General features: G+C 46.3%; 2 protein-coding genes across 2 annotated transcripts; both read right to left on the bottom strand.

Annotated features, from left to right (window-relative positions):
- Positions 1-906: 906 nt before the first annotated feature.
- Positions 907-2,139, bottom strand: LOC120846455. Its single transcript, XM_040218215.1, has one exon. It carries the CDS (start codon positions 2,137-2,139, stop codon positions 907-909), a length of 1,233 nt encoding a protein of 410 aa, XP_040074149.1.
- A 35-nt stretch (positions 2,140-2,174) lies between these two features.
- Positions 2,175-3,804, bottom strand: LOC120846456 (mucin-5AC-like). The gene is made up of 2 exons (XM_040218216.1): positions 2,302-3,804; positions 2,175-2,246 (listed from the first exon to the last, which is right to left on the bottom strand). Exons 1-2 carry the CDS (start codon positions 3,802-3,804, stop codon positions 2,175-2,177), a joined length of 1,575 nt encoding a protein of 524 aa, XP_040074150.1.
- Between the last annotated feature and the right edge of the window lie 23,411 nt (positions 3,805-27,215).

The raw sequence follows: 27,215 nt of genomic DNA, 5'->3' as shown, positions 1-27,215 counted from the left end.
TTTTTCGTATACGTTTGCAACGTGTTGGTACAAACCGGTCAATAGAAGTGTTCACTGTGCTTTTAAACGAGAACCATAGGTCATTGATAGTTATTTCGTGTGTACTTAGTTCACAAAAATTTTCAAATGCCAGTTCAAGGTGGTCTAAAATGCTTTCATCTAGCGCTCGTGTGTAATTAGGAACTTTGACTACCCGGGCTGCTTCCTTAGTATTCAGCCCTCCATTGAATTCGCACCAAATTAAGCGGTGATCTGATATTCCTTCCCGAACATAACCATTAAACGTTTTGTTAGAAAGCTCATTAGATATAAAAATTAAGTCAAGCATGGTGCTACTTGATCTTGTGATTCTCGCTGGACACGTGACTATTTGTGACAAGTCGTTTGCAAACGCCATGCTTGTCAAAAGCTCCGAATGCCGGCAGTTAGGGTTCAAAGGTGCCAAGGTTTCCCAGGTGATGTTGGGAAGATTAAAATCTCCTGCGATAATCATGTTTGCAAAACGAGGACTTTGAACATTTACAAAATCACATAGGCTTTCTAGTACACCTCCAGGAGCATTCGGCGGCCGATAGACGCCTCCAACGAGAATTGGGCTGTTATTAATGAGCATTTTCACCCAAACCGACTCTCTGTTTGCAGTATCTTGAAGTAGGGTTGCATTTATATCTTTTTTAATAACTATTGCTACACCTCCCCCTCTCAAGTCACGATCTTTACGAAATATTTGGTGCGTTGGTAGGATAACTTCATCATTTATAATGCTGGAGTGCAACCAAGTTTCTGTTATTACAATTATGTCCAGATCTTCAGACAGTAACATGTATTCAAGTTCAACAGTTTTATTTGCTATGCTCTTGCGTTGACATTGATAAGAGTGAAGGAGCGCGATTCTAAACACCGATGTCATTCATCGTGAGGCTGCCCGTCTCTGGCTGTTCGCTGCCTCGTGCTTATCAGAAGGCGAGTGTTGTTTTCAGTGTCCCATTGATAACATGAGTTGCCGACAATCAATTTGTCATATTTAAGTATTACTTTTTCGCCCTTGTCACGTTCTTCCTTGGAGCTGTTCCAAAGTAACTTTCTTTTCTCTTTGATGTGAAACGAGAAGTCTTCAGATATTGAAATTCTAGTACCTTTCAGCCTAAGCGCGTTTTTTAGTATATTTTCTTTCACATTAAACTCCCGAAGCTTCATGATTACCGGCCGTGGCTTTCCTGTTGATGGTTTTCCAATCCTATGCAGCCTCTCTACCTGAGAGTTTTCAATGTCCAGTTTGTCGCGTAGAATTTCCGAGACGACAGCTTGCTCTAAGTCACTTTTAGTTTCGTTTTGGCTTTCAGGAATTCCGAAAAATACTAAGTTGTTCCTGCGCATTCTATTTTCTAAATCGTCTACCTTATTCTCTAGGGAGCCGATTGTTTGCTTCAAAGTACCTATGGTAGTGGAGCAAGCGTCATTTTTTGTTTCAACGTTTTTGAATGATCCGACACACTTTTCAATCGCAGTCATTCTAGCTTCGACTTTACGTGTGTTCGATTTGATTTCATTGATTGCTCCAACGATGTCTTGCTGACCTTCTAAAAGTTTGTGCAGCGTTTTGTCTATTTCATCCAAAGTGATTGGTCCCGGGTTACTGTCAATGTCCCCCGAGAGCAAAAGAAGATAACAAACAACGTCAACGCACTCCGAAGCAATACATAGTAGCCTTTGTGGGTGTGGCAGCACAATAAGACACAGGGCGTCACTTTTCAAGCCATAATGGCGTTTGCCACTAACCTGTATGATGAAGAGTGGTGTTATCATCCTGCTGCGCTGGCCGCCACACCCACTGAACCGATCCACGCTCGTCGTTGCTGATATAGTACTTTTCGATGACGTTGCCGATGATGGTCGCTTGGTGACGCCTTGATCTGTGCGGACGAATCCGTTCGTGGTTCGTGGGGGCGGTAGCCCTGGCAGTCGGACCGACGTGGCGAAAAATGCCCTGTCGGAGAAGCCGCCCATGGCTCGCGTGGTATCGCCGGCTGCCGCGAGGCTCGTGCTGTCCGTCTTTTCGGTGTTGGTCCCTCCAGCCAAGCTCGGCGGTAGTGATCCCATCAGTAGGGCAATCTGTATGACGAAGAGGAGTGTTATCATCTTGCTGCGCTGGCCGCCACACCCACTGAACGGATTTACGCTCGTCGTTGCTGATATAGTCGTTTCCGATGACGTTGCCGATGATGGTCGCTTGGTGACGCCTTGATCTGTGCGGACGGATCCGTTCGTGGTTCGTGGGGGCGGTAGCCCTGGCAGTCGGACCGACGTGGCGAAAAATGCCCTGTCGGAGAAGCCGCCCATGGCTCGCGTGGTATCGCCGGCTGCCGCGAGGCTCGTGCTGTCCGTCTTTTCGGTGTTGGTCCCTCCAGCCAAGCTCCGCGGTAGTGATCCCATCAGTAGGGCAATCTGTATGACGAAGAGGAGTGTTATCATCTTGCTGCGCTGGCCGCCACACCCACTGAACGGATTTACGCTCGTCGTTGCTGATATAGTCGTTTCCGATGACGTTGCCGATGATGGTCGCTTGGTGACGCCTTGATCTGTGCGGACGGATCCGTTCGTGGTTCGCGGGGGCGGTGGCCCTGGCAGTCGGACCGACGTGGCGAAAAATGCCCTGTCGGAGAAGCCGCCCATGGCTCGCGTGGTATCGCCGGCTGCCGCGAGGCTCGTGCTGTCCGTCTTTTCGGTGTTGGTCCCTCCAGCCAAGCTCGGCGGTAGTGATCCCATCAGTAGGGCAATCTGTATGACGAAGAGGAGTGTTATCATCTTGCTGCGCTGGCCGCCACACCCACTGAACGGATTTACGCTCGTCGTTGCTGATATAGTCGTTTCCGATGACGTTGCCGATGATGGTCGCTTGGTGACGCCTTGATCTGTGCGGACGGATCCGTTCGTGGTTCGCGGGGGCGGTGGCCCTGGCAGTCGGACCGACGTGGCGAAAAATGCCCTGTCGGAGAAGCCGCCCATGGCTCGCGTGGTATCGCCGGCTGCCGCGAGGCTCGTGCTGTCCGTCTTTTCGGTGTTGGTCCCTCCAGCCAAGCTCGGCGGTAGTGATCCCATCAGTAGGGCAATCTGTATGACGAAGAGGAGTGTTATCATCTTGCTGCGCTGGCCGCCACACCCACTGAACGGATTTACGCTCGTCGTTGCTGATATAGTCGTTTCCGATGACGTTGCCGATGATGGTCGCTTGGTGACGCCTTGATCTGTGCGGACGGATCCGTTCGTGGTTCGCGGGGGCGGTGGCCCTGGCAGTCGGACCGACGTGGCGAAAAATGCCCTGTCGGAGAAGCCGCCCATGGCTCGCGTGGTATCGCCGGCTGCCGCGAGGCTCGTGCTGTCCGTCTTTTCGGTGTTGGTCCCTCCAGCCAAGCTCGGCGGTAGTGATCCCATCAGTAGGGCAATCTGTATGACGAAGAGGAGTGTTATCATCTTGCTGCGCTGGCCGCCACACCCACTGAACGGATTTACGCTCGTCGTTGCTGATATAGTCGTTTCCGATGACGTTGCCGATGATGGTCGCTTGGTGACGCCTTGATCTGTGCGGACGGATCCGTTCGTGGTTCGCGGGGGCGGTGGCCCTGGCAGTCGGACCGACGTGGCGAAAAATGCCCTGTCGGAGAAGCCGCCCATGGCTCGCGTGGTATCGCCGGCTGCCGCGAGGCTCGTGCTGTCCGTCTTTTCGGTGTTGGTCCCTCCAGCCAAGCTCCGCGGTAGTGATCCCATCAGCAGGGCAATCTGTATGACGAAGAGTGGTGTTATCATCCTGCTGCGCTGGCCGCCACACCCATGGCACGGGCATCCACGTGCGAGATTCCTGGCCGCCGAGGAGTTCGAATGAATCACGATGTTCCGAGAACTCAACCTTGCGCCCAGCGAAATAAAAGAAAAAGGCAAAACACAATGGCTCTCGCTTACACACCACAGGAGTGCCGAAGTGTCATACTGAAGCCATAACTACCAAAGCAACGCCTAATTCGCGTATTTCGGACATGCTAAAGTTTGGCTCTTCTGTGTGCCACCACTAGAGTGCCGAAGCAAGTACCATACTGGAGCCATAACTGTCAACACAATGCCGAATTTGGGTATTTCGGATAAGCCAAAGTTTGTGCCAGACTTGAGCCATAACTGTCGAAGTAATTTCTAATTTGGGAATTCGGGGCACGCCGAAGTTTGGCTCTTTTCTGCTAACCACTGCAGTGCCAAAGAAGTGTCAAAAGTGCAAACGAATACCCAGTGGCCTGCCGAAGTTTGGAATTTCTCTGGTGTGCCACAGAAGTGTGTGCTCTTTCACGTGCTCCAAAAGAAAATTTAAATCCAATAAGCGTTGGAAACACGATAGTCAGATCTTACCATCTGAGTTCCCAAGCAGCACGGTGATACTTGGCAGTGTAGTGCCAGTACCGGCTGAAAGTCGGTTTCAATATCGCTCAAATATCTAGTTTTGCTCCACCGTTTCATATACGGCCGGTAGTGCCGTACAGTCGTTTTGCCCCGGTCTAGTGTTCGCGCTCGCGCAATACCCTGCAAATACTCTACGATGCGCCTGCTCCGTATTGGCCGGACGTCGAGCAAGTCTGTGTTGTATAAGACGTTGCATATAATTTGTCGCATACCAATAACATACACGGACGAACGCATTTTTTTGAACGCTCCCAGAAGTTTATTAAAACACTATCATTACACACAGATCCTTTTTGACAAATTTACAAAGGTGATACTGTTCTTTAAAATGAAGGGCGAATTATAAAATCTAAGTAACACTGACTTCATGCCAAGCAAAACTCTAAAATTAAAACAAAAAAAAACCTCATGGATTGGGAGGAAAGCAGAACTACTTTCAAAAGCATGCTTGCTGTGTACTTACTAATGAAATCGATATCATCTAATCATTGATAAATGCATAATCCCACTCGGGCAGCCCAAAAACACAGTCGAGAAACAAGGTTGCGCATATTCAACTGACCTCATGTCGTCGGCGAGGAGCAGTTTTTGTCGAAGCGCGGCCAACGAACGGAGCACCTGTATACCGGGGACTCCTGCGAAAAAAAAAAAAAAAAGCCCATTACGGAAAAATTGGCGTGGACGTGTTCCGGCTTTTTACAACCAAAAAGCACCGCCGCGTCTGCAACGCACGGAAGCAACAGAAAACTGTAGAGCGCATTTCGGAAACCGGACCTACGTGGATCGCCTATTTCTATCACTTGGTAAACGGCGCAACCAACAGCCCCAGAGATCCCATCAGCGCGACAGAGAGAGTCATGTGACAAACTTTCGTCCAAGCGTTTTTGTACTATAGGTCCTACGGAGTCAGGTTACGCGTTTCGCTCCACGATTCTGATGTGCTTAAGTCGGCCGTCCCGCTCGCTGACAGCCACACGAAGCAGGGCCGGATAAAGAAATATAGAGCCCCCCCCCCCCCCCCTAATATATCTCTATTCTCAGGAAAGTTAGAAACACATCGAACGTTTTCTTGAAGGCACCAATGGCTACATTTACTTCGAACATCCATTTTATACGTATGTTGTTTTCCGGAATGTTTACACCACTAATCCCGTAAGTAGGCGAGACTGTAATCGAAAACTTGTTTACATAAATCTAACAGAAACAACACTGAGCAGCAGGGCAAGAATGTGTACATATGTTACACCACGAATGCACAATGAATGCATATAATAAATACTATGTAATATATAAGGCAACTCGAACGATAAAGTGGATGCTACAGTACAAATGGAAATTGCCAACACTAAGTTACAAAACAATGTACCAAAATGCAAACGTTGGAAATAATTGACAAATACGACACCAAACAAACGATATATATGCTTCTCATGGTCATGCTTTTTTTAATAAATTAGACAAAAAAAACAAAACAATCATCAGCAAGTTTAAATTAGCAAAAAAGCAAATGAGACAATGCTGAGGTTTACATTCTAAACCTGAAAGGATATTGTAGGAATAACAAAAACGAGACGAGGAGCCAACTTGGGCTTTTCTTATTGGCTCTAAGCGCTTTCTTGCCGACGTGAAAGGAAGGATAGATGGCGCGAACATATAAGTATATAGCACAACTAATTCCTTCCTCTTGAATGGCATCTTTCGCGTCTAATTTGGAAAAATCTGAGATAGTTCAAAAAGATAAATCGAGGAGAAGGTCACTCTCTATTGGCATTATAACGAGGGAGTTCAGCTTCCCACTTAGAATGTTGCAACGAAGGCGATTCTTTGTCAGTGACAATTTAGAAAACAATCGCTCGCTTTCACAGTTTGCCACGGGTCTGCTTAGGTATATGCGCAATGCAATCGAAAGGTTTTCAAACAGATGAATACGTTTTCTTTCGTGTAGCAATTGTATTAATCCCAGGGCACTCGTGTCCTAACTGCCATGGGGAACTTTGCAGAAAGTTTGGAAACTGAATTACCCCGGTTTTAAATGCTGGCTTTAAATCATTTTTGTACGTTTTCACCAACTTCTCGGCCTGCTGTGCCAGAGAAATCTCGCTCCCAACTTTTGTCAGCAATTTAAAAACCCGTTCTTCTCGCGGAATTCGGCGTAGGCAACCTTTTGCGCCAGCAAAGCAGAGCCCAGGCTGTCAAGTACGACATTGTAAGTCTCGGTAAGAAGCCTTTCCCTACCTTCTAGCGCACAATCGCTTTTCCGGTCCGGGTACGATACGTTTGCCCTCATCCTGATAACACTGAATGGTACTCAACATGCGTGCTCTCGCCTCAAAGGTATCAAAGAGAGGTTGCAACGAATTAACAAACCCTTCCAGAGAGCTCAGAAGCTCGACAGCAGTCGAAATATCTAAGCCAAGCTTCTGGAGTGCTGCACTGGTTTTGTCAAAACGCTCCAAGATTTCACTCTAGAAAATGGTCATAAACGCGGTCTCGAGCTTTGTCATTTTGTTGAAAAGAGAGTGCGCTTCATTTCGGGTGTCACAGTTTTCTGCTTCGTTCCTTGAGATAGATTCAAGGCACCACTGAACCGCATCGACGTTTTTATGAATGGCCTCATATGATTCGGCATGTCTTCACCACCTGGCATCAAAGAAGCTTTTAGAACAAGGGGTTCACCCGTTTCACTCATGCCGTCTAACTGATTTTTTCACCACCTACGGGAGGCAACAAAGAACGCATACAGTTTCTGAGTTAGACTAAAAACTTGGTGGCCTCAAGGCAACTGTCGACGCTACACGCGACAACTTAGTTTAGTCAATGGCCTACGCACGGGACGTAAACGGCCAACATGTTGAGGTATTTAACTTGCGCTTGCAGTCCTTTGTACTTCCCCCAGACATTACTCGCGTTGTCACTATCCTGGCCCCTGCAGTCGTGAATTGAGATGTTGTTGCTTGCCAACAGAGACATCGCGGTATCGAAAATATACAACCGTATGCGATTCAATCGGAACAAAGCCAAGAAAGCGTTCATGCACTTCTCCATCTAAACAGTAGCGTAAAACAACTGGCAGCTGTTCAACACGGTGGCCATCTTAAATGGCCGTTTTTTTTTATTTACTTTTTAAAAACAGAAGCATGTGATTGGCATATAATGGCTTTTGAAGGCCTCCATAGCGTTCTTCTAATTTAGAAAGGCCTTCGTTACAAAAGAACCCAATCCTGGTTTTTCCCTTAGCACATTCATGCGCAAACACTAGAAGATACTTGCATAATGCTCCTTATAAGTGCTCTGAATAAGTCACCCACGGGTAACTAGCCACCCAGTGAGGTTTGAACTTGAGGTTTTGTTTGCTTGTGGCTGGACAGTTGTAGTTACCAGGAGCAGTCCCCAGGGATTTCGCATCAACTTTTTCTTCAAAACTGTTTGATGCACACTTTTAGATACAAGAAGTCCTAGATCGAGAGGATTAACAGTGATGGTACCTGAGGTGCATGAGTCGGAGCATGCGGAGGCTGCATCACCCCCCTCGTTTGTGTCTCGCATCATCAGCACACGTTCGTTGGCTTCACTAGTGCTTGAGACTCCAGGAAAAGCGCACAGTTCACTTCCTTTCAGAAGTCTCTGGGGCTGAAGGTTGTCGACGCTTTTGCTTTATTCGACATAACTTGCAGAAGGGAAGTCAGCGAGAGATGCACTCAAGCCGCAACCATTTGCAACTTGAATGTGGTCTTCATGCTCGTCGGTGGCTGGACTTCGTTCCGAGTCAGTCGCAGCCGAAACACCGCGGTCTTCGGACACCCGCAAGTCAATATGATTATCCTTACATGCTTGGGTTTGAAGTTCCCCAGATGTAGATATTTAATATTAAATATATTAAGCCTGTATGCTAGAATTCATAAATTTCTATAAAACTCTTCGCAAAGCATAGACTTGGCCGAGACTGATTAAGAGTCTCGTCCTCTCCCGCAGTGTAGAAGGCTGCTGCCTCGCTAGACCAAGAGGAGGTAGGAAGAGGAGTCCAGAGAACAGCCAAAATGGTCTAGCACGCTGGCTGCACACCAGGCGGTCTGCCTGCAGCGTGTCACTCGACACATACACATCGTTATATGCGCTGTAAAGGCTAGTGGTGGGGGTGTCTTGGGGTCTTCGTGGGGAACGCTCAGGAAGGAAAGAAGGATACAGGGGGAGAAGAAACGAAGTAAGAACAGGCGTCTCCTTGATGTGTAGGAAGAACTAACAGGGGAACTACGACACACACACACACACAAACACACACACATGCTTTCAGCTTACGACAAAAGTTATTTATTTGGCCGAATTCCGCCCCAGTAAAAATGACTTGGGTGAGAGAGAACCGAGGCTATGAGTATAAGAAAAGTGTATACAGACATACTTGACCCAGCTCCCTAACCGCAGCCCTGCGCATCCTCCGCAGGGTCCGGTGACACTGGGAACCCGTGAGACTTTAGAGATAGCTCGGAACGAATCTTTGTCATTCTCTTTCCGTCTGCTTTTCACAGCGCGAAACACCCCGTATCCCCGGCAGGCCCGCCAAAGCCCCTCAGGCATCGCGCCCTCGCGGTGTTCTGGGAAGTTGGAATAAGGAACAGAAAACCGATATCGGCTTCCCTCAAACGTACGTGTTTATTGCTCGAGTGAAAATCTCTGTGTAACCTTATAATAGACCGCAGAGGACGCTACAAGACATCCCAGCCAATCCAGCTATGAGAGAGTGTCACCTTAGCCTCTGCGGTCTGCTATGCGAAGCTCAAGGTCATGTGAATCTCTCTCAGTCCTCGATTGGCGAAGACGGTCTCTGGCATCCGCTACGGTCCACTGTGCGGTGGAACGAGGTGTGGTATGAGAATGAGGAAGTGAGGCGGCCGGGGACCAGGATCTTCTGCCGAGGGGGATGGTACTTAGGCACTTGACTGAGAGGGGAAAACAGGAGGGCGCTATCGGAGTGGCTCCGAAAAGACCGGTCGTGGCCAGACGCGTTACGGATTTCGGGGGCGGGGAGGAGGTGCTGGAATTCACGCGGCTCTGGTTAGCAGTAATAGTAAGAGTGCTGCGTTGTATATACAGACACACGAGCACCCCTAACAGCATCGCTAGGACTCAAGCGCGTCCCCCACTAGATCTCCCGATCCAGTGACTTTACGGAAATCGAGACGACCGCGGGCCTCTTTCGAAATTCGCCCAATCATTCCTCCCTCCCCCAGCCGACAGTGAAAGAAAGGGAGGGCTCGCTTTTGTAAGTGCTGACAAGGTCACTCGAAGTAAACAAGCTAGAGGAAATGGAATTAGGAAGGGGCCCTGACTTCTCCAACTCCTTGAAGTTCTGTTATTGGGAGTTACATTGAATTGAAGGGGGCAGGACGCTCTCAGGCTTCCAGACTTTTCCTTTGCCCCCTCCGCAATTGTTATACAAAAGAAAAAGAAGAAAGACCAGACGAGCTGTACTCGATACACTGTGTGCTTCTCCTTCGTCATCGTCTGTTTTTCGCGCTGTTTCCTGCAATGAATTTCCACCAACGCGCCCAACTATCCATTCCTCTATTATAGCTGGAAGGGTTGCCGCCATCTACGACCGACGGCGGAAACCATACTTGTTGTGGGCTTGCCGCTGCCGCTTATAGACGTCGGTAGCTGTCCAGTTAGGCTTGTGTCGACATACATGGACACGATCCTGGGGACTAGCCCTTAACAGATCCGCTGTAAAACGCCAAGGCAAACGGCCCCCTTCCTCTGTTCTTACGGCTGAGGCCCTTGGCTGCCTCTCCTTAGCCCCCCCCCCCCTCCCCCTTAATTCAGCGCTGACACGAAGACACAAAAGCAGATGGGGAGGCTTAGCAAAAGGCGAGGTCAAAAAGGCATAAACAATGTAGCTAAGCTCCATCTGCATTTTTGCCTGAAAGTGAAGACATTCAATGCCTCGTACCCAGGACTTGGAATGTTAACTTTGGTTGGGGGAGAAGGCGGGAAGGGGGAGGTTTGGGGAATTTAAAAACTGTGAGGAAAAGGAGTGTCTGGGTTGATGCTCTCAAATACTTCAAATTGTCCTAAAAACAACATCTTCGCCAGGATTTTATCTTAGCTCCCTCGAGTGTGACGCGGTGGAACTAAGGCTTTGTGTTACCACTAGAACTTGGCAGTGCTCAATCGCAATGCAAGACACACACAACACTCTCGCTTTTGCAATGCGCCGCGTAATAACGATATCTGTTGAGGAGACGTGCGCACACTAGTCTCACGCAGCGCTTGCTCGACGACAGCAGTTCCTGCTACGTCGAACCATTTTCACGGCGAGTCCCAATATTGGCGTGTGTACCTAGGCGCGAACAGAACAATTGGGCGAAATCTGCGTTTGCAAAGCCTGGTCCAGCCGCGGCTTAACATTCAGCTTACCTTTGGCCTGGAGAAATTATGAAACACCGAAAATAAAATCAAAAGGTGTGAGCGGAATAAAACTTGATTTCTATTTAATTATATTCCAGACCACCCGCGTACATCCAATACCTCATCAGTCCAACTCCAAGGAAGTAAGCCTAGTTCTGGCACTTGTTTGGCGCCTTTGGCCTGTCTTCTGCCAGACGACAGCTGAATTATCGGGAAGTAAAGCCTAACTTTTGCACTTGTTTGGTGACTTGGGCCCAAAGGTGCCAGATGTCAGCCGAACCAAAAGGCACAAAGCCTAACTCTAGCACATCTGTGGCGAGTTTCGCCCGAAGGTACGAGGTGACAGCAATACAAGTGCCAAATGGCAGTCAAATCGTGAAGCGTAACTTTGGCATTTGGTTGGTGATCTTGGCCCAAAAGTGCCAAATATCAGCCGAACTACCGGGCAATAATCCTAACTCTGGCATTTGTTAAGCGATTTAGACGCAAAGATGCCAGATGGCAGCCGAACTACCAGGCAGTGAAGCCTAAGTTTGGCACTTGTTTGACAAATTACACTATCAGGAAAAAAGTGTATATTCTTTCACCCGTTGTCTAATATACGACACGCGAAAACTTAATTTCGACGTACAGCGCGCTGACGTCGAACAGACGGCCTCATCTTTTACGACGTGCTTGAGAAAGGTGAGGTATATCTCATTAAACCGCTAAAGTACGCATCAAAGACTACCGAAACGAAACACTGAAGAAACGAAACACGGAGGCCGAGAAGACGAAATAAACTCAACTAGTAGAATACTAACAAACAGTTAGTAAGAAAACATTAAAAAAAAAAAAAAACGTTCAGCGGAATTGCACTTGAAAAACAAACTTCAGGGGGGAGAAGCACACACAAAATAAAAAAAAGCAAAAAAAAAAGTTTTAACTGACCAACGCCGAGTTCAGCCCCACGACACTGAAGCCTGGCAGGGTGACAACGTCCAAATGGTGCTCGAATCTATTCTTCACTCCGTTTCGCACAGCCACGACGGCTGTGCGGAACAGAGCGAAGAATAGATTGGAAAACTTGGATTGAGCGCGTTGGTAATAGATTGAAAAATATACGAAAGAGTCAGACAAAGAGGGTGCACAGGACGAACAACTTTCAACTTTCAACACATTGAGGTCTTTATTGCCAGGCCGACAAGCAACAAGCTGCCGAAGATTTGAGGAAAGGGTTAGCGGGAAAGATTAATCCAGCGAGAGAGAGGGGGGCGAGAAGAAAGGGGGGAGAGCAAAAAAAGAAAAGAGCGAAGGGGGCAGGAAAGGAAGTAAGGGAGGTTGATGGGCGCTTGGTGTGGACAGGTATCTCGTCCCGGAAACTCTCCGAATCAACGCCCGCCAGTCCAGGCCGTCAAGGTCGCCAACTTCGGCCCCAGGAAGGTCATCTCTCTCCGAGAGCAGGAGTAACGGCGACGAAATGTTGCGCGGCACTCTTCTCATGGCAAAGGCCTCCAATATTTCCCGTCCGTACCGGTTGTTGTGCGCTCCCAGGATGCGGGTGGTGGGGAAAGCGGGGGAACACTGGGCGCATGCCCTGAGGTGCACCAGCGTCGGGTGTTGCGAGTCCGCCTCATCTTTGGTGATCTCCCGCTGGTGCTCTCGTAGTCGGTCATTGACGCAGCGCCCTGTTTGCCCGATGTATTCGGTCTTACAGGAAAGGGACACCGTATATACCCGAACGGTGGCGCAAGGGATACAGGGCGCAACATACTTCTTGGAACACTCGGTCTTCTGGGGCGGGACGTTGTTCGTGAGGCGGCAGATCGTTCCCAGCTTGAACGTACATGTGAATCCGACTTCGGTGTCGAACTGTCGGGTGGCTGCTTTTAGACGGTGCGCGGTGTTGTGGTTGTATGAGATGGCTTATATTGGGGAGACAGGGCGCTGCGTCAGTGACCGACTACAAGAGCACCAGCGGGAGATCATCAAAGATGAGGCGGACTCGCAACGCTCGATGCTGGTGCACCTCAGGGAATGCGCCCCGTGTTTTTTCGCTTTCCCTACCACCCGCGTCCTGGGGCGCACAAGAACCGGTACGGGCGGGAAATATTGGAGGCCTTTGCCATGAGAAGAGCGCCACGCAACATCTCGTCGCCGTCACTCCTACTCTCGGAAAGAGAGATGACCTTCCTGGGGCCGGAGTTGGCGGCCTTGACGGCCCGGGCTGGCGGGCGTTGACTCAGAGAGTTGTCGGGACGAGGTACCTGTCCTCGCCAAGAGCCCGCAACCTCCCTTACTTCCTTTCCCGCCCCTTCGCTCTTTACTTTGCTCTCTCCCACCCTTTCTTCTCCCGCCTCTCTCCTTCAGTGGTCTCTTTCCCCCTAACCCCTTCCCCAAATCTTCGGCAGCTCGTTGCTTGTCGGCCTGGCAATAAAGACCTCAATGTTTTGAAAGTCCTATTTGTCTAACTCTTTCGTATATTTTTGAATTTATTACCAACGCGCTTAAGCCAAGTTTATCAATTCTGTGAGCAATGTGTTCGTCACGTTCAATATTGCCAAGCATCGGGCCTACCGACTCCGAGCACACATCCTTCCTTCGAGCCGCCATATTCGTATCAAAGCTGTTTCTTCTCCGCTTACGCCTGCGGTCCTACGGCCTCTACCCCCACAAGAACATCCTCACCCCGCCGTTGATCAGGTATTTGGGTTCTTTTCTAATACCTGGAATTCCCACTACAGAGTGATCCAGATCGCGCGGAACGAAATTTTACACGAAATGCAAGTGATGAAGAGGTCGCTGCCAATTTTAATGAAGAGCATTTTCGGGGAGCGCTTCGCCGCACACCACTCTTACGTGTTCCTCCACAAGTCCGGGCCAGGTCTGCTGGACGCTTCTTGGAGAGTGGTGCTCGCAGCCGCAACCAGAGAGGAGAAAAATAATCTGAGCCTCAGGCTGGAGCCGCCGTTGAACCCTCTCGGACACATGCCTTTCGCCGCGCGCGGAGGCACTTCTCTTGAAGGGACCCAAGTTCGCCCCCTTACATCGCGCCGACCAGAATAGAACAACTGGCTGCTGTCCATCCGATAGCATCCAAGATTCCTGAGCCTGCCCACAGCTGTTCCTCGGGAACGGCTCCCGGCTGGTCTGCACACACGGGGCGGCCCCTCCAGCAAAACTGGAGTTTCCTGCGCTGGTGGACGAGCACAGAAAATCCGGTCTCAAGCTCCTGGAGGCTGACAAGACTGGTGTGTTTGTGTTCATGAACGAGGCCTCCTACGGGGGAAAGGTAGAGTCCGCTCTGAAGAGGAACTTTGTCGAGCTAAAGAAGAGACCGTGCGGCTCCCTTCGCTCGGGAGCAAACACCATCTGCAAGAACAACAACCTCACCTTTCTTGTGACCAAGGTCTCGGCTCAATTAAAGTAGTACATGTCGGTTTTCTTCACGGCCAAGACCCACAAACCGGAGACCCCCTTCAGGAGCATCGTCACAGAGAAAGGGGGCTGGTAAAAGCCGGTCGCCCTTTCCTACAGAAACATCGACGAACATCCCACTAGACCAAACTTTCCGTGTCGGCAACTCACAAGAGATCCTTCCAGCTATAGAACTTCTCCACTCTTCAGGGAAACGGACATTGATGTTTCCTCTCGATATCACAGACATGTATCACAGTCTTGGCATCCAAATTCTCCTGGATTCGGTGGAAAAAGCGATCAGAAAACAGTCTGATCTCGTCCTCCCGCTCCAAGTCGTGCCATCACCTCTCGGCCTCCAGCCCGGGGGTCCAGATCGGCCGACTGATAAAGGCCGGATATCTCCGCGACCTGCTGTCGGCCCCATTGAAAAGACTAGTAACCGAAAGGCCCGCTCCCCAGAAACCGGCTCGACCGAATTCGTAGCCATCCCATACAACCACAACACCAGTCATGGGCACGTTACCAGTAAAAAGTAACAGTGTTACAGTTACCGGTTTCAAAAAGTAACCTGTTACAGTTAGAGTTACCGCAAAAACAGTAACGCCGTTTCTTTTTCGTTACAGTACCAAAATTTGACACAAGGAGTCACAAACCAAAATAATATTATTTGTTACACTACAGTGAGAAGAAAGGTAAACTGAGAAATTTGAAAAATTGATACCCGAAGGGTGTTCCTTTTTTGCGTCATTCGCCGGTCGAGCATTTCGATGTCCATGATTTCTTTACAATGATTGTTATAACTTAAAATCAACCATTTTTGACAATTTGTCATCGGTGTGCCTCAGTGAACGTTTTTGATTTAATTTTCACTCCGAAACGGATGAGAACAGAGATGGCTACATAATTTCCTTACGGGATATACTCGGAAGCAGGCCTAAACATATCAGGTCAAACAGCTTTCTAAGATTAAGGAGGAAAGGAGGCAATTAGCTTCTGGTGCTTTAGGAGTGTACGACGACCACGGCGGCGTCGATGACCGAAACGCCAACTGTGGAAATCGTGTTCACTCGAGCGACTCCGAAGAGAATGAATAAGTGAAACAAGCGCCTGCTCTCTGCATAATGTGGAGAGGGCTTCCTTGAAAAGGCTGGGTGCAAAATGACAGCACGGACATATCCCAGATGCGGCCCAGACGCAATACTCGGGGACATCGCACGACCAACGACACCCGCAGATGGTCCCCACGAGGGAAGAGTGAGCCAAAGTCGGTGAAACAGACATTGTTTGCCGCCACCATCACCTGGGGCGCCGCTTCCTTTATCTCCCGGTTTCGTGCTGACTCGTCCGTCGCCCATTCTTGGTCGTGAGCTAAACCAGGCAATTCTTTGTGTGTTCAATGCGGGGCCACGCTTCTTATTATTATTATATTCGTTTGCCAGCGAGGAGTTTGGAGAAAAATACTTCAAGAATGGCAATTTCTTCATGTTTGCGGCAGTGGGTTTTATTTATATTTATATATATATATATATATTTATATATATATATATATATATATATATATATATATATATATATATATATATATATATATATCCCTACCGAAAAATCCGGTATAACTTTTCGCTATCCGGAATATGGAACCGGAAATCTATCTGGATTCTATGTGGACTCTACCTGGAATTTAGGTTTTCAGAAATTATTCCTTTGTCTGCAATCTGGATTTCGGGTTTCCAGTAACAAATTTCCGGTTCCATAATCCGGATATTGAAAAGTTATACCGGATTTTTCGGTAGGGATATATATATATAAAGTAACTGTAACGGCCTAAACAGTTACAGTTACCCAATAGAAAGCAACAGCGCTACAGTTACGAGTTACCAATATTAAAGAGTGACGCGTTACAGGTAAAAGTTACCGGGAAAAGTAACTAGTTACCGGTAACGCCTTAGTAGTAACTATTTACTGCCCAAGACTGCACAACACCGCGCACAGCCTAAAAGCAGCCGCCCGACGGTTCGAGACCGAAGTCAGATTCACATGTCCGTTCATGCTGGGCACGATGTGCTGCCCCACCAACAACGTCCCGCCCCCGACGACCGAGTGCTCCAAGAAGCATATATCGCCCTCTATCCCTTGCGCCATCGGTCGGGTACATTCGGTGCCCCTTTCCTCGGGGGCCGAATACATCAGGCAGACAGGGCGCTGCGTCAGTGACCGACTACGAGAGAACCAGCGGGAGATCACCAAAGATGAGGCGGACTCGCAAGACCCGATGCTGGTGTACCTCAGCGCATGCGCCCAGTGTTCCCCCGCTTTCCCCACCACCCGCGTCCTGGTGGCGCACAAGAACCAGTACGGGCGGGAAATATTGGAGGCCTTTGCCGTGAGAAGAGCGCCGCGCAACATCTCGTCGTCGTCACTCCTGCTCTCGGAGAGAGATGACCTTCCTGGGGCTCGAGTTGGCGACCTTGACGGCCCGAACTGGCGGGCGTTGACTCGGACAGTTATCGTTCAACAACGTCAACAATTTTAGATCTACTTTTTGTTTGCGAGAGTTTCAAACTATCTTTTTCGAAATGTGAAACCGAACAAGGCCTATCTGATCATAGGATGGTACTCGTGTCATTGAATGTTACCCCAGAAAAATTGCACAGTCATTCCCGAAATAGGTTTTTGGATTTTAGAATTCTGATGATGTAAGCGTACTCGATTGCCTTGAACAAACGTTTGATGATTTTATGTTATGGGACTATCTATGGCATGGGACTATTTTTCAAGCATTACTTTACGGTGTATTGAGCGATTTATACCAAAGCGCCCTACAAAAATGGGGAACAAAAATTCTTGGTTTACAAGGGAAATAATTCATGCAAAACAACAACTCAAGCGGAAACGATCGAGTTCACATGGTACAGGTGTAGAAAAAAAAAACTTGCATTCAGCGATTGAGTTGGGAGCTGAGGCATCTAGTTAGAGTCTAAAAAAAGGTTTTAAAATATAACTCTTAAAAAGTTCTTAGCGAGGCACCTAAAAAGTTCTTCAGCCCTTCAGCTAAGTTCTAGCAGCGTCCTTCCGACCTAAGAAATGAAAAGCAGAGCGTTGAAAATTTTAGCACTTCTTTTTTCATTCGTCTTTACCAACGATAATGGAAGTTTGCCAAGTTTTAGTGATTTTTGCAAAAATCCTCCCATCAATGATTTCGATATAAGTAAGCAAGGAGTTTTTAACCTTCTACATAACGTCGACACGAAAATAGTCCAGGTCCCGATGAAATTCCTAATGATTTTTTTTTTATAAAGGTGTGCTGAGTGGGTTTCTATATACATCACTATCATCTTTCGATTGTCTATGTGTAGCGGTTCTTTTTCCAGCGCGTGGAAAATAGCAAAACGTATACCCGTCCACAAGAGCGGTAATGTTAATGACGTCTGTAACTTTCGCCCCATTTCCCTTACTAGTACATGCTCTAAGCTTCTTGAGCATATCATATCTAAACATCTATTGACTTACCTTGAAAATGATGACATATTATATAAATCACAGCATGGTTTCCGCTGAGGTCTTTCCACGACTACCCAGCTCATAGAAACTGTTCATGATCTCTCTCAAAAGATAAACTCTCGTGGTCAAACCGATACAGTATATCTGGATTTTGCAAAGCCTTTTGACAAAGTATCTCACCCGAAATTGCTATTGAAAATGAGTGCTGTCTTTAAGAATCCAGCCATCGCGAAGTGGTTTTCTTCTTTTCTTTCATCACGGAAACAGTATGTTAAAGTTGGGGGAAGCAAATCCACTATGTCCCCAGTTGTTTCAGGGCAGTGTCTTGGGTCATCTTTTATTTTTGATTTTTATTAACGATCTGCGCAGTGACATCTCAGTTCTAATCAGACTATTTGCCGACGATTGTGTGATTTACAATAAAATTGAAACATCAATCGATCAAATCGAATTAAACTGTAATTTAGAAAAAAATAGGGAGGGGTGTTACAATTGGCGAATTGTGCTAAACCCTAAAAAATCAGTCTTCATGTCTATTACGAGAAAAAAAAATGTTTTAGCTTATATATATTGCATTGCAAGCGCTGAGCTTGAGAGAGTACGTAAATACTTAGGCTTTTTGTTACTCCTGATCTCAAATGGATGGAACACTCTCATTGATAACGTATGTTCCAAAGCTAATAAAGCACTGTGGTGCCTTCGACGAAACCTCAGTATTGCAACTCCTGAAATAAAAAGTCCGGCTTATATGACACTGGTAAAACCCGTCATCGAGTATTCTAAAATTGTATGGGACCCATATGCCGTTACAAATTGCAATAAGCTGGTGAAAATTCAGTGACTAGCATCCAGGTTTTTTTTAATAAATACAGACACGTTCATTCCCCCACAAAATTATGTGAATTTGCCAATCTTCCTACATTTGAATAATGAACGAAATATAAAAGGTTAAAGTTTCATTTTCATATTATTCATAATTGCGTGAAGATAAAGAAATCTGAGTACTTTGAAATTTGCTCCACTGAATCCTCAAGGCATCGTCATAGCATCTACATTCCTAATCCATCTGTTAAAAACGATTGCTTTAAGTACAGTTTTTTTCCTAGGGCTATTAAAGATTGGAATATTTTACCTGATTCCGCTGTGTCATCTATGTCGCTAAATGAATTTCTGGAGTATATCACTAATACTGTTTATGCGCTACAAATTAAAACCCATATAGCTTGTGTAAAGAAATGTTTCAATACTACGAAGTGATATCCGTTTCGTAAACTGCCGAAATTACGAAGCATCTCAATATGCGTGTAACCCTTGTGTATGCTTGCATGAAAGCGTACATGTTTGTTTGTTGCTCTCTTTTGTTTCGCCACCCTTGTAATAGCCTTGCGCAAGGGCTGGCAGTATCAACAAATGAATGAATGAAATGAAAAAGAAGTAACGGTACACACATAAATTATTTGCGACAGTCTATAAAACAGCGTCCCAATAGGCTCCCCGCAGCCATGTTCTCGCTTCTCCGCATAGACTGCCCCACTCTCCGCATGCGTGTCTCCGTGGCAACCGTATCGTCTCTTCCAAAAAGAAAAAAGAATCAGGTTTTATAGAATGCAAAAAAAAAGAGACAGAAATAACCTTTTTTTTGTCTTTGGAAACGTTTTTAAAACGTTCTACGCGGCTATTTTCATCCCAGCTAAACCAAAAACAAAATATAAAGGCTTTCAAAGCACGTTTCGAAGCATGCGAAGGAGAAGGACGCCAGGACAACGGCCAAAGGCCGCATAGCCAGTGCATCAACAATGGCGGCGCTCGAGTCAGCGCAGGCTTCCACGACGTGCTCGATCAGAGGCTACGATCGTCACAAAGTGAGCCCCGACCCATAAACATGGCCTATCCTGCAGTTTTTGATGCTATGATTGCCTCTGGATACCTCCCCTTGTGTTTCCAAACAGTAAGTGCGTCGCTAACGCTAGCCATCGGTGATGCAGCGGACGCCGCCATCTTTTCCGCGCGTCTTTTGCTCCCGTACTGTTGCACCCGCGCGCCTCTTTCTGCTTTTGCTCCCGCGTTTTTTCTCCTGCGGCTGGTTTTTCTCCCCGCGCCCCTCTGTTATTGCTAATTCATCTGGGCCCGCATCGCACCGGTACAGTGCGGTTCGTGGTACACGGAAGGCTATAGGGGAGAGGGAAGCGTCCTTCTCTCCCCGCCAGCCTTTCGTGTATAAGGTGGAAAGGGGTTACTGCACTGGGGCGGCTGAGGTGCGGGCCCAGACGAAGTGGCCATTAGTCCCGGTCGAATGCAGTTAGTCCTCAGCATTTGCGCACGGTACGTAGCTCGAACCAGATGGTCTCTTCGGAGAGCAAATGGGAGTTTAGAGGACCAAATGCTGCCGGTAGTCCTTTGAGAGCATCCTTTTCTTAGAGTGTATGAGTGTCGTATCTTAATTTTATTAGCTGTTGTGATTGTTTTTGTGTTACAGACAGGGCAATTCTGAACCTTAAAAACGACTACCATAACGTTAGCCATGCTCATAATGGAAAGAACGAAGCTGTAGACATCTGGTCATCACCAGGAGGCGCTACCAGAGCGAAAGCTATAGTGCCGCGGCGAGCGAGGGCGGCAGCCATTACCTCTCCTTTAGATTCACTGGCAGGTTCTATGCTGCCCATATATCTTGAATCTTTATCTCAGTTTGTTAGGCACTGTTTTAAAACCAAGAGAGGGAGCAACTCCCTCTTTTCCTGGCAGCAATAACAGACGTGTGAGGCCAATGATTCAGTCTCGAAGATGCTAAGAGACTTTCGAACGTACTTTTTCGTTGGCTAGTATGTTACGAAGGTTTCGAACCATAATTAAAAGCGCTATAAAAACGAACACAAGAGAGACGGCAAACAGCGGTGCTGGCATCGTTGTCAATCGAGGAGACGAAGAAACCGAGGTGGCGTTGTGGGAATCTGGCGGCCTGCTAAAGAAAGAAATCGGGAGTAACCCAGTTTGCAATGAGCTCAGGAAGTGCATCAGATAGTACTTCCCTCAATAATTCATTCGACATCCTCAAAGACTTGTTATAAGATCAGGATAGTCGGACCTCAAGGCTCGTAGTATCGTACTGCATTTTGATTTTGCGTAAAACTGGAGCGTCGTTCTTCCTCGAGCGGTAGAATGCTTTCATTGGAAAAACCAAATTGTGTATATTTTAACCTGTGTCGCTACAGCGGAGCGCAAAATCTACAGCTTCAGAGTCGTCAGCTTCTTCATCGTGCACGATACAGCACACGCACTGTTGGCTCTGCATGCCGTTGAAGAGTCACAGGAAGAAAACATTCCGATATTTGCAAAGCGTGTCCCCATCTCCGACGGGCCGGCTAGTGATTTCAAAAAATAGGTTTTCACTGAAAGGGATTCCCAAGAGACAAGAGGTTTGTCTGCTACGATGCATAGCAGAAGTGCATATGATGGTCTCTGGAGAGTCCTCGAGCACCCAGCTTCCTGGCGAAACCTCAGGCCGCCAGAACTGGAAATCATTGTAGGTGCTGGTGATTTTGCTCGTTACTGGCCCGAAAGTGCCTGGAATTGTACTGCTCAAAAGTGAAGCCGCCAGCCTCAATGAATACCGTGACACAGACACACACAAAATAATATATAGAATTAGCTGTCTTGTAAAAAGCGTTCATTCCTGTCAAGAGTAGATAAAGGCTTCAAGTAGAAACAGGTTTTTCAGGAATCTGATAAAAAGATATTGCGAATCATCAAGACTAATCGAAACCTCATTTTAAATAACTTTTTTCTTTTATCACCATAAGCAATACTGTGAGCTTATAATGCTAAAGATGCTATGTAATGCTATGAATTTCCCCCTTATCTAAATTCTTTGTTATTTCCCTAAACCAAACAAAAAATTGAAAAAGTTTTGAACGAGTTTTGCCAGCACACGGAAAATGCAGTCGCTTAAAAGAAGCAAAAATTTAGGACTCGGCCCGCGGCGATCTTAAAAATAGTTTATCGCCCTTTCGTGGCCTTACATATAAGATTAAAAAAAAGACGTTCCAATAGGTTAATTTAAAGAAATGTTGTGAATTTTAGATTTTTATAAGTAAACTGGAAAGGTGCATGAACTTTGTTTTATCTTTATAACATTCCAGTCATGCCTCGTTTTTACTAAATGGTGTATGAGCTTAAATAACATAAACAGCATAGTCACGGTTCAATAATATAAACAGTAAAGTAGGAGAAACATTGGCAACCGCGCATAATATTTTTTCTTAAAATGAAGAAAAAATATGGCTTCTTTTCAAACGCACTCAGCAGTAGGACGAAACCATATATGTCGAAAATGTATTAATGCATTTTTAAGAACACAAATATACTCTTTCATATATATATATTAAACATATATTTTTTATGACATTAAATTTTGTATTTGATCTTTTATTCTTAAGATTACAGTGTTGTTTCTTCTATATGAATCATCTTTACGGTAACATTACTACAATATTTAAAAAAAAAACGTTTATATGCAAGCATGCACTTGATATATTTCTTACGCCTTAAATAATTCTATATCTAATGCTAGCTCAATTAAAACATGGGTCATAATTTTTAAGCGTGTAAGATTAAAAAACATATATTTTATGAAAAAAAGGATTACGTTCAGAGAACTTTGGCTGTTCTGTAGGAAATTTGAAAGCAATAAAAATGTTATAATTCTGGGGGAAAAAGAAAAGCTTAATTATTTTGGGACAACAAAATGTTTCACTCGTGAAAACCGCAAAAATGGAGTTATCTACATTCCCCTTTTCCGCAGCCCAAAACTCACGAGCAAAAAACGTCCGTCCCCCCTTTCTATGTATCTTCCTCATGTCTAATTACAGTTACCAACACGCTCGTTTTGTACTTAAAAAACGTTATACTCTTTTCCGTCCTGTTCCCCTTTTCCAAAAATTATTATCGCCATGTACTTCAAATTTGTAGTTTTGCTCTTAGTACACATTTTCCACCAACCAATTAAAATGGTTTTAGGACACATTCATTTTTTTTCACAAACTGAGGTGAAAATAGACTGCAGAGAATCGGAGTGTACCGTAACGTATATTTTACCGCTGAATTTAACTAGAAAACACAGTGATTTTATAGGTAAGGTGACGTAAGGACACATGGCGTCGATTTTCAACCTAGATTTAGCGGAAACTAGCAGGCTGTTTTGGACAGATGTAAATTTTACCCTACTAAATTTTGCGGGTAACTTAATTGGTGTTCAGGTCACGTGACGGCGGTTTCCCGCAAAACGTTTCGAGGCAACTTGAATTGATGTTTTGGCCACAATACCTGAACTTCTGAAATTAATTTAGCGAAGAAAATGCGTTGACGTATATGTTCGTGAAGTCAATTTTTCAAACGTTTATCGGTCAAGTAATGTCTCGTGACGCTACTTTCTCCATTATATTTATTGAAAGATGCGCACACGGACGGACGGACGGACATTATTTTGAGGTAAAGGGTCAGCAATAAAAAATAGTTCATGCTTTAAAACAACAACGATGACACAAAAACAAAGACAGCACTTTCCGCAATTCATAGAGCTTTCTAAATATGTAATGTCAATTTTTTTGTTTTATTAAATGCTACCTGTTTTTTTTTGTTGTTGTTTTGTTTTTTAAGTGCGACCTTGAGTGTGATCGTCCAAAATAAACTGTAAAACATTTTTTTTTCCGTTTTGTTGACGCAAGTTGATCGAAAAACGGTTCCGATGATAGGAAGTTTGTTTTGCTCTGTATTAGGGGGAGATGGGCTTTTGAGTCAGAAGTACGAACTGTGTTAAGCATAGAAGGGAAAGATATCCTTTTGTTCAAGTATGAAGGTGAATGGATGTTGCCTTATCGCGCCGGCCTGTAAGGTTGACCATGTTCGTACATTGTGTGGTAGAGACTCTGGCGCTTGAACTGTATAGACTTGGCCCCTTTGCTTTTGTGGAGTTGACTTTGAGATTGAGGCTGTATAAGGAGGTGGACTAAATTAACGTGTTCGCTGAGCATGATACGTCGTCCTGTCAATTGTCTGTCTCTTTTAAGTTTTGATGTTTTCTCCCTACCTTAGTCTCAGATTAATTCAACATGGAGGATGGAAATTTACATATAATTTCGGCGGTGCTGATTTAAAGACGGAGGTCGTACTTTCCTTGGTGGAGGTAACCGCCAAACTTGACTGGGTTATCACATTCGAGGCCACTGCCTTTACTAAACAAAGCAACTGCACTATCCCCCCCCCCCCCCCCCCCCCCCCGGGGCGGCGTGCCGGCCGGGAAATTCGGGAAGCTATACAAGTACGCTCCACTCCAAAACCACGCACTACCGTTGCGCTGCTGCCGGAGCGGCGCCTGTGCACACGCTTCATTTTTCCGCGAATCGTGTTTCAGCGCACGCGAAGTGCCTACATCTGGTGTGAAGAAGTGCGGGATTGTTAGTAAGCAGCGTGTTGCTTCATCGAAAAGGATTCGGCGCCGTCATTGCTCTATTTAATGCGAACAGCCCGAATGTCCTTTTATCCACACTAAAGTGTTTACAATAAGTATAAATGATTTCAAGGGCTTTTACAGTGTAGAATTAGTTTTCGACTTTTGCTTAGCAACAAGCTGGTATCCTTCCGAACGCATAAATTCATTGCGCTTTTACAAGATTTGCTAAATACGACCAGCCTTCTAGAAACAAGGCCACTATCACGTTTCCCGATTACAAGCTCTAGGTTGTAAATAATATTGATTAAACCGAGTGCCACCAAAATAAACATAGATAAATATTTAAAAAAAATTCTATGTAACTATAACACAAACGAATAACCAAAAATAAAATCTCACGACACCTAAGCAGTTCTCATGTGTAGTAAATGCGTTTGCAATAATGTCGTTGTTCCGCTTCCATTGTTCGTCTGCGGTGTACTGGCGGGGACGGCAACGTTTCGCTACTGTCGAGTTAGCGACCGCCGACAATATAGATGGCTTACCATGATGGAACTTAACCCGAGACTGGGGTAGAAACAGAAACTTAAAAGTAGAAGGGACAGAGACAAGTGAAGAAGAGAACGTCTGTAGCCGCCATGTTCCTCAAGTCCGACAGGAGCAGAAGCGGCCGCAACCCCCCCCCCCCCCCCCTCCCACCTTCCCTCCGCCCCTGGGGCAACGCCTGACACGACAGCGTAGGCCGAGTGCGCACTCTCGTGACGCGGCCGCCAAAGGCTATCTATGAGGCGTTTCGCTCAGCTAATGGGAGAATGACATTTCTTTCGCGTTCTTTCCTAGTTTCAGACGCCGCCGGCTCTGCTCCATGGGACACTATTTGCTTTCACATTAAAATTACACTCTCGCAATGAGAAACTACAAAATCATGTTGTTTTTTTTTTAGAAAAAAAGTGATATTAAAGGTTCCGGTACTGTAATGGGGAAAACATGCCTGGTTTCAATTTAACTAGTGACTTTGCAGTACACAACTCATAGCGGCGTAAAGTGCTGTCCGCATAGCCTCCAAAGTTTGTTAAGTGCTTTCTTGTAGGTGTCATTAAAGCTGGTTTAGCGGAATTAGCATTCCAAAAATCAGACCATTTATTTCAATATGTAGTCACCCTCAACGCGTGACATGTTCTGAGATAAATGTAAATTGATTTCTGTCTGCATTGTTTTGTGAGGGAATCTGAAGCTTTATATTTCTGTTTTTTTTCTATTGCAGCATCAACTATCTCTCTTCTCGTGATCGGCCTCCTGGTATTCGCCCTGGTTATGATCATCATCAGGTTAAACAAGCACCATCCCAAGCCATTATATCACGGCTATCACTCAAGAATGTTGCCCGGAGGAAAAATGCTGAAGATCTTGGATCGCCACGTTTTGGCGTACCTCAATGTTCAGTACGGTCGTGTGATAAAGCGATTTCAGCGCGCCCATCTTGTGAAACTTTCTGAAAACACTGCAGCACCCAAGGACACCAACGAACGACTAAGATCGACATCGTGTGCCCAAGTCAATTACAGTCCTTTTCCCTCGTATCCATTCCCAAACTCCATCGACCTTGAAGATTGTCTCTACGTCAACATTTGGGCTCCAGTAGATGAAAACAACGACGCTTTTAGACCCGTTGTGGTTGTTCTTGCCGGTGGCAATTTCAATGCCGGAGGCAGCGGTGACTACGAGTTCTACGATGGATCCATTATGGCTGCCCTGTGGAACCAAGTTGTGGTGACTCCAAACTATAGAGTCGGACTCTTTGGGTTCTTAAACGACCTCGCAGTGAACGTATCTGAAAACGTGGCCATAGCAGATCAGGAGCTCTTGTTCCGATGGGTTCAGTCTTATATACATTTGTTTGGCGGATCGGTGAGGCAACTAATCCTCTTTGGACACGAAGCCGGGGCTACAATGGCGGGATACCACATTTTTTCTTCCCACAGAACTCAACTGTTTAGAAGGTCTATCTTGATTAGCGGAGCTCCATGGCGTCGACTTCCTACAGATGCGGAAGCCAAAATTAGCTCCCTCTCTCGTAACCTGTTGTGTACAAACGAGAGGCAGACAAGAGCAGAGGACGTTGTAGCTTGCTTGAGGAAAAAATCGGCTGAGAGCATTGTATTCAGTCAACGAACACCTACCTTGGGCGGCGCGCTTGCTGCCTTCGCCCCCACGTTCAATGGCCAACTCACTCCGCGATATTTAATGGTACTGCCGAAACGAGATCAATTATTTAGAAACCAGAAAGAAATTTTGATAGGTTACACAGAAGACGAAGGCAGTGCGTATACTACCGCGTTGCTTGCTTACTATGGCATGAAACATGTGAGCGATCTAGACATTAACACGGGAGTTCTTATTCTAAATTCGTACTTGAAGCTCCACGGAGCTACAAGTTACGAAAATGTTGTGAATCATTACATGAAGCAGGCAGGTAGACGACCGATAGAATCCCTACAAAAGGCCATTGGGGACTTTGTCGTCCATTGCCCCATGAACATCTTTGCGAAGAATTATGCGAGCTCGGGAAAAGACGTGTACATGTATCATTTTAAGCACGTACCGCAATACCGATGGTGGCCGCTATGGATGGGGTCGCCGCAGATGCTGGACTGGTTCTACATTTCCGGAAACCTTCTAAAACTTAAATATAGAGGAGTAAAAGTCAAGGACGGCGATGTGATGCTTTCACAAAAGATGGCCAGCCTGCTCGCCTGTTTTGCGGAAACAGGGTAAGTAATATTAGGATTGTTTTTCTAACTTCTGTAGATATCTTCCCAACAGAATGTCACCCGAACAGGGTGGCTGCATTTACAGGTTTACCAGAGTAGTGAAATTGGATCTTTCTCGCAGGCTTATGTACTTAAGGGCATTTCCACGAATGTTGTAACGCTATATTAGCGATAAAGTGTTCTTCGCAGAAATGCACTTAGTTGCTCAAATAGCATGTGTTATGCGATTAATTGTATGCTAGTAATGTTGA

This window comes from Ixodes scapularis, unplaced genomic scaffold (assembly GCF_016920785.2).
Source record: "Ixodes scapularis isolate PalLabHiFi unplaced genomic scaffold, ASM1692078v2 ptg000480l_1__unscaffolded, whole genome shotgun sequence".
NCBI classification, from domain to species: domain Eukaryota; kingdom Metazoa; phylum Arthropoda; class Arachnida; order Ixodida; family Ixodidae; genus Ixodes; species Ixodes scapularis.
This window is presented reverse-complemented; position numbering and strand designations above follow the sequence as displayed.

Excerpts from the sequence above, each read along its gene's own strand:
- LOC120846456 (XM_040218216.1), bottom strand. The coding sequence starts at position 3,804 with ATGATAACACCACTCTTCGTCATACAGATTGCCCTGCTGATGGGATCA. Across the intron at positions 2,247-2,301 it reads GGGCATTTTTCGCCACGTCG|ATCAAGGCGTCACCAAGCGA; the intron begins GTCCGACTGCCA and ends CCGTCCGCACAG.
- LOC120846455 (XM_040218215.1), bottom strand. The coding sequence starts at position 2,139 with ATGATAACACTCCTCTTCGTCATACAGATTGCCCTACTGATGGGATCA.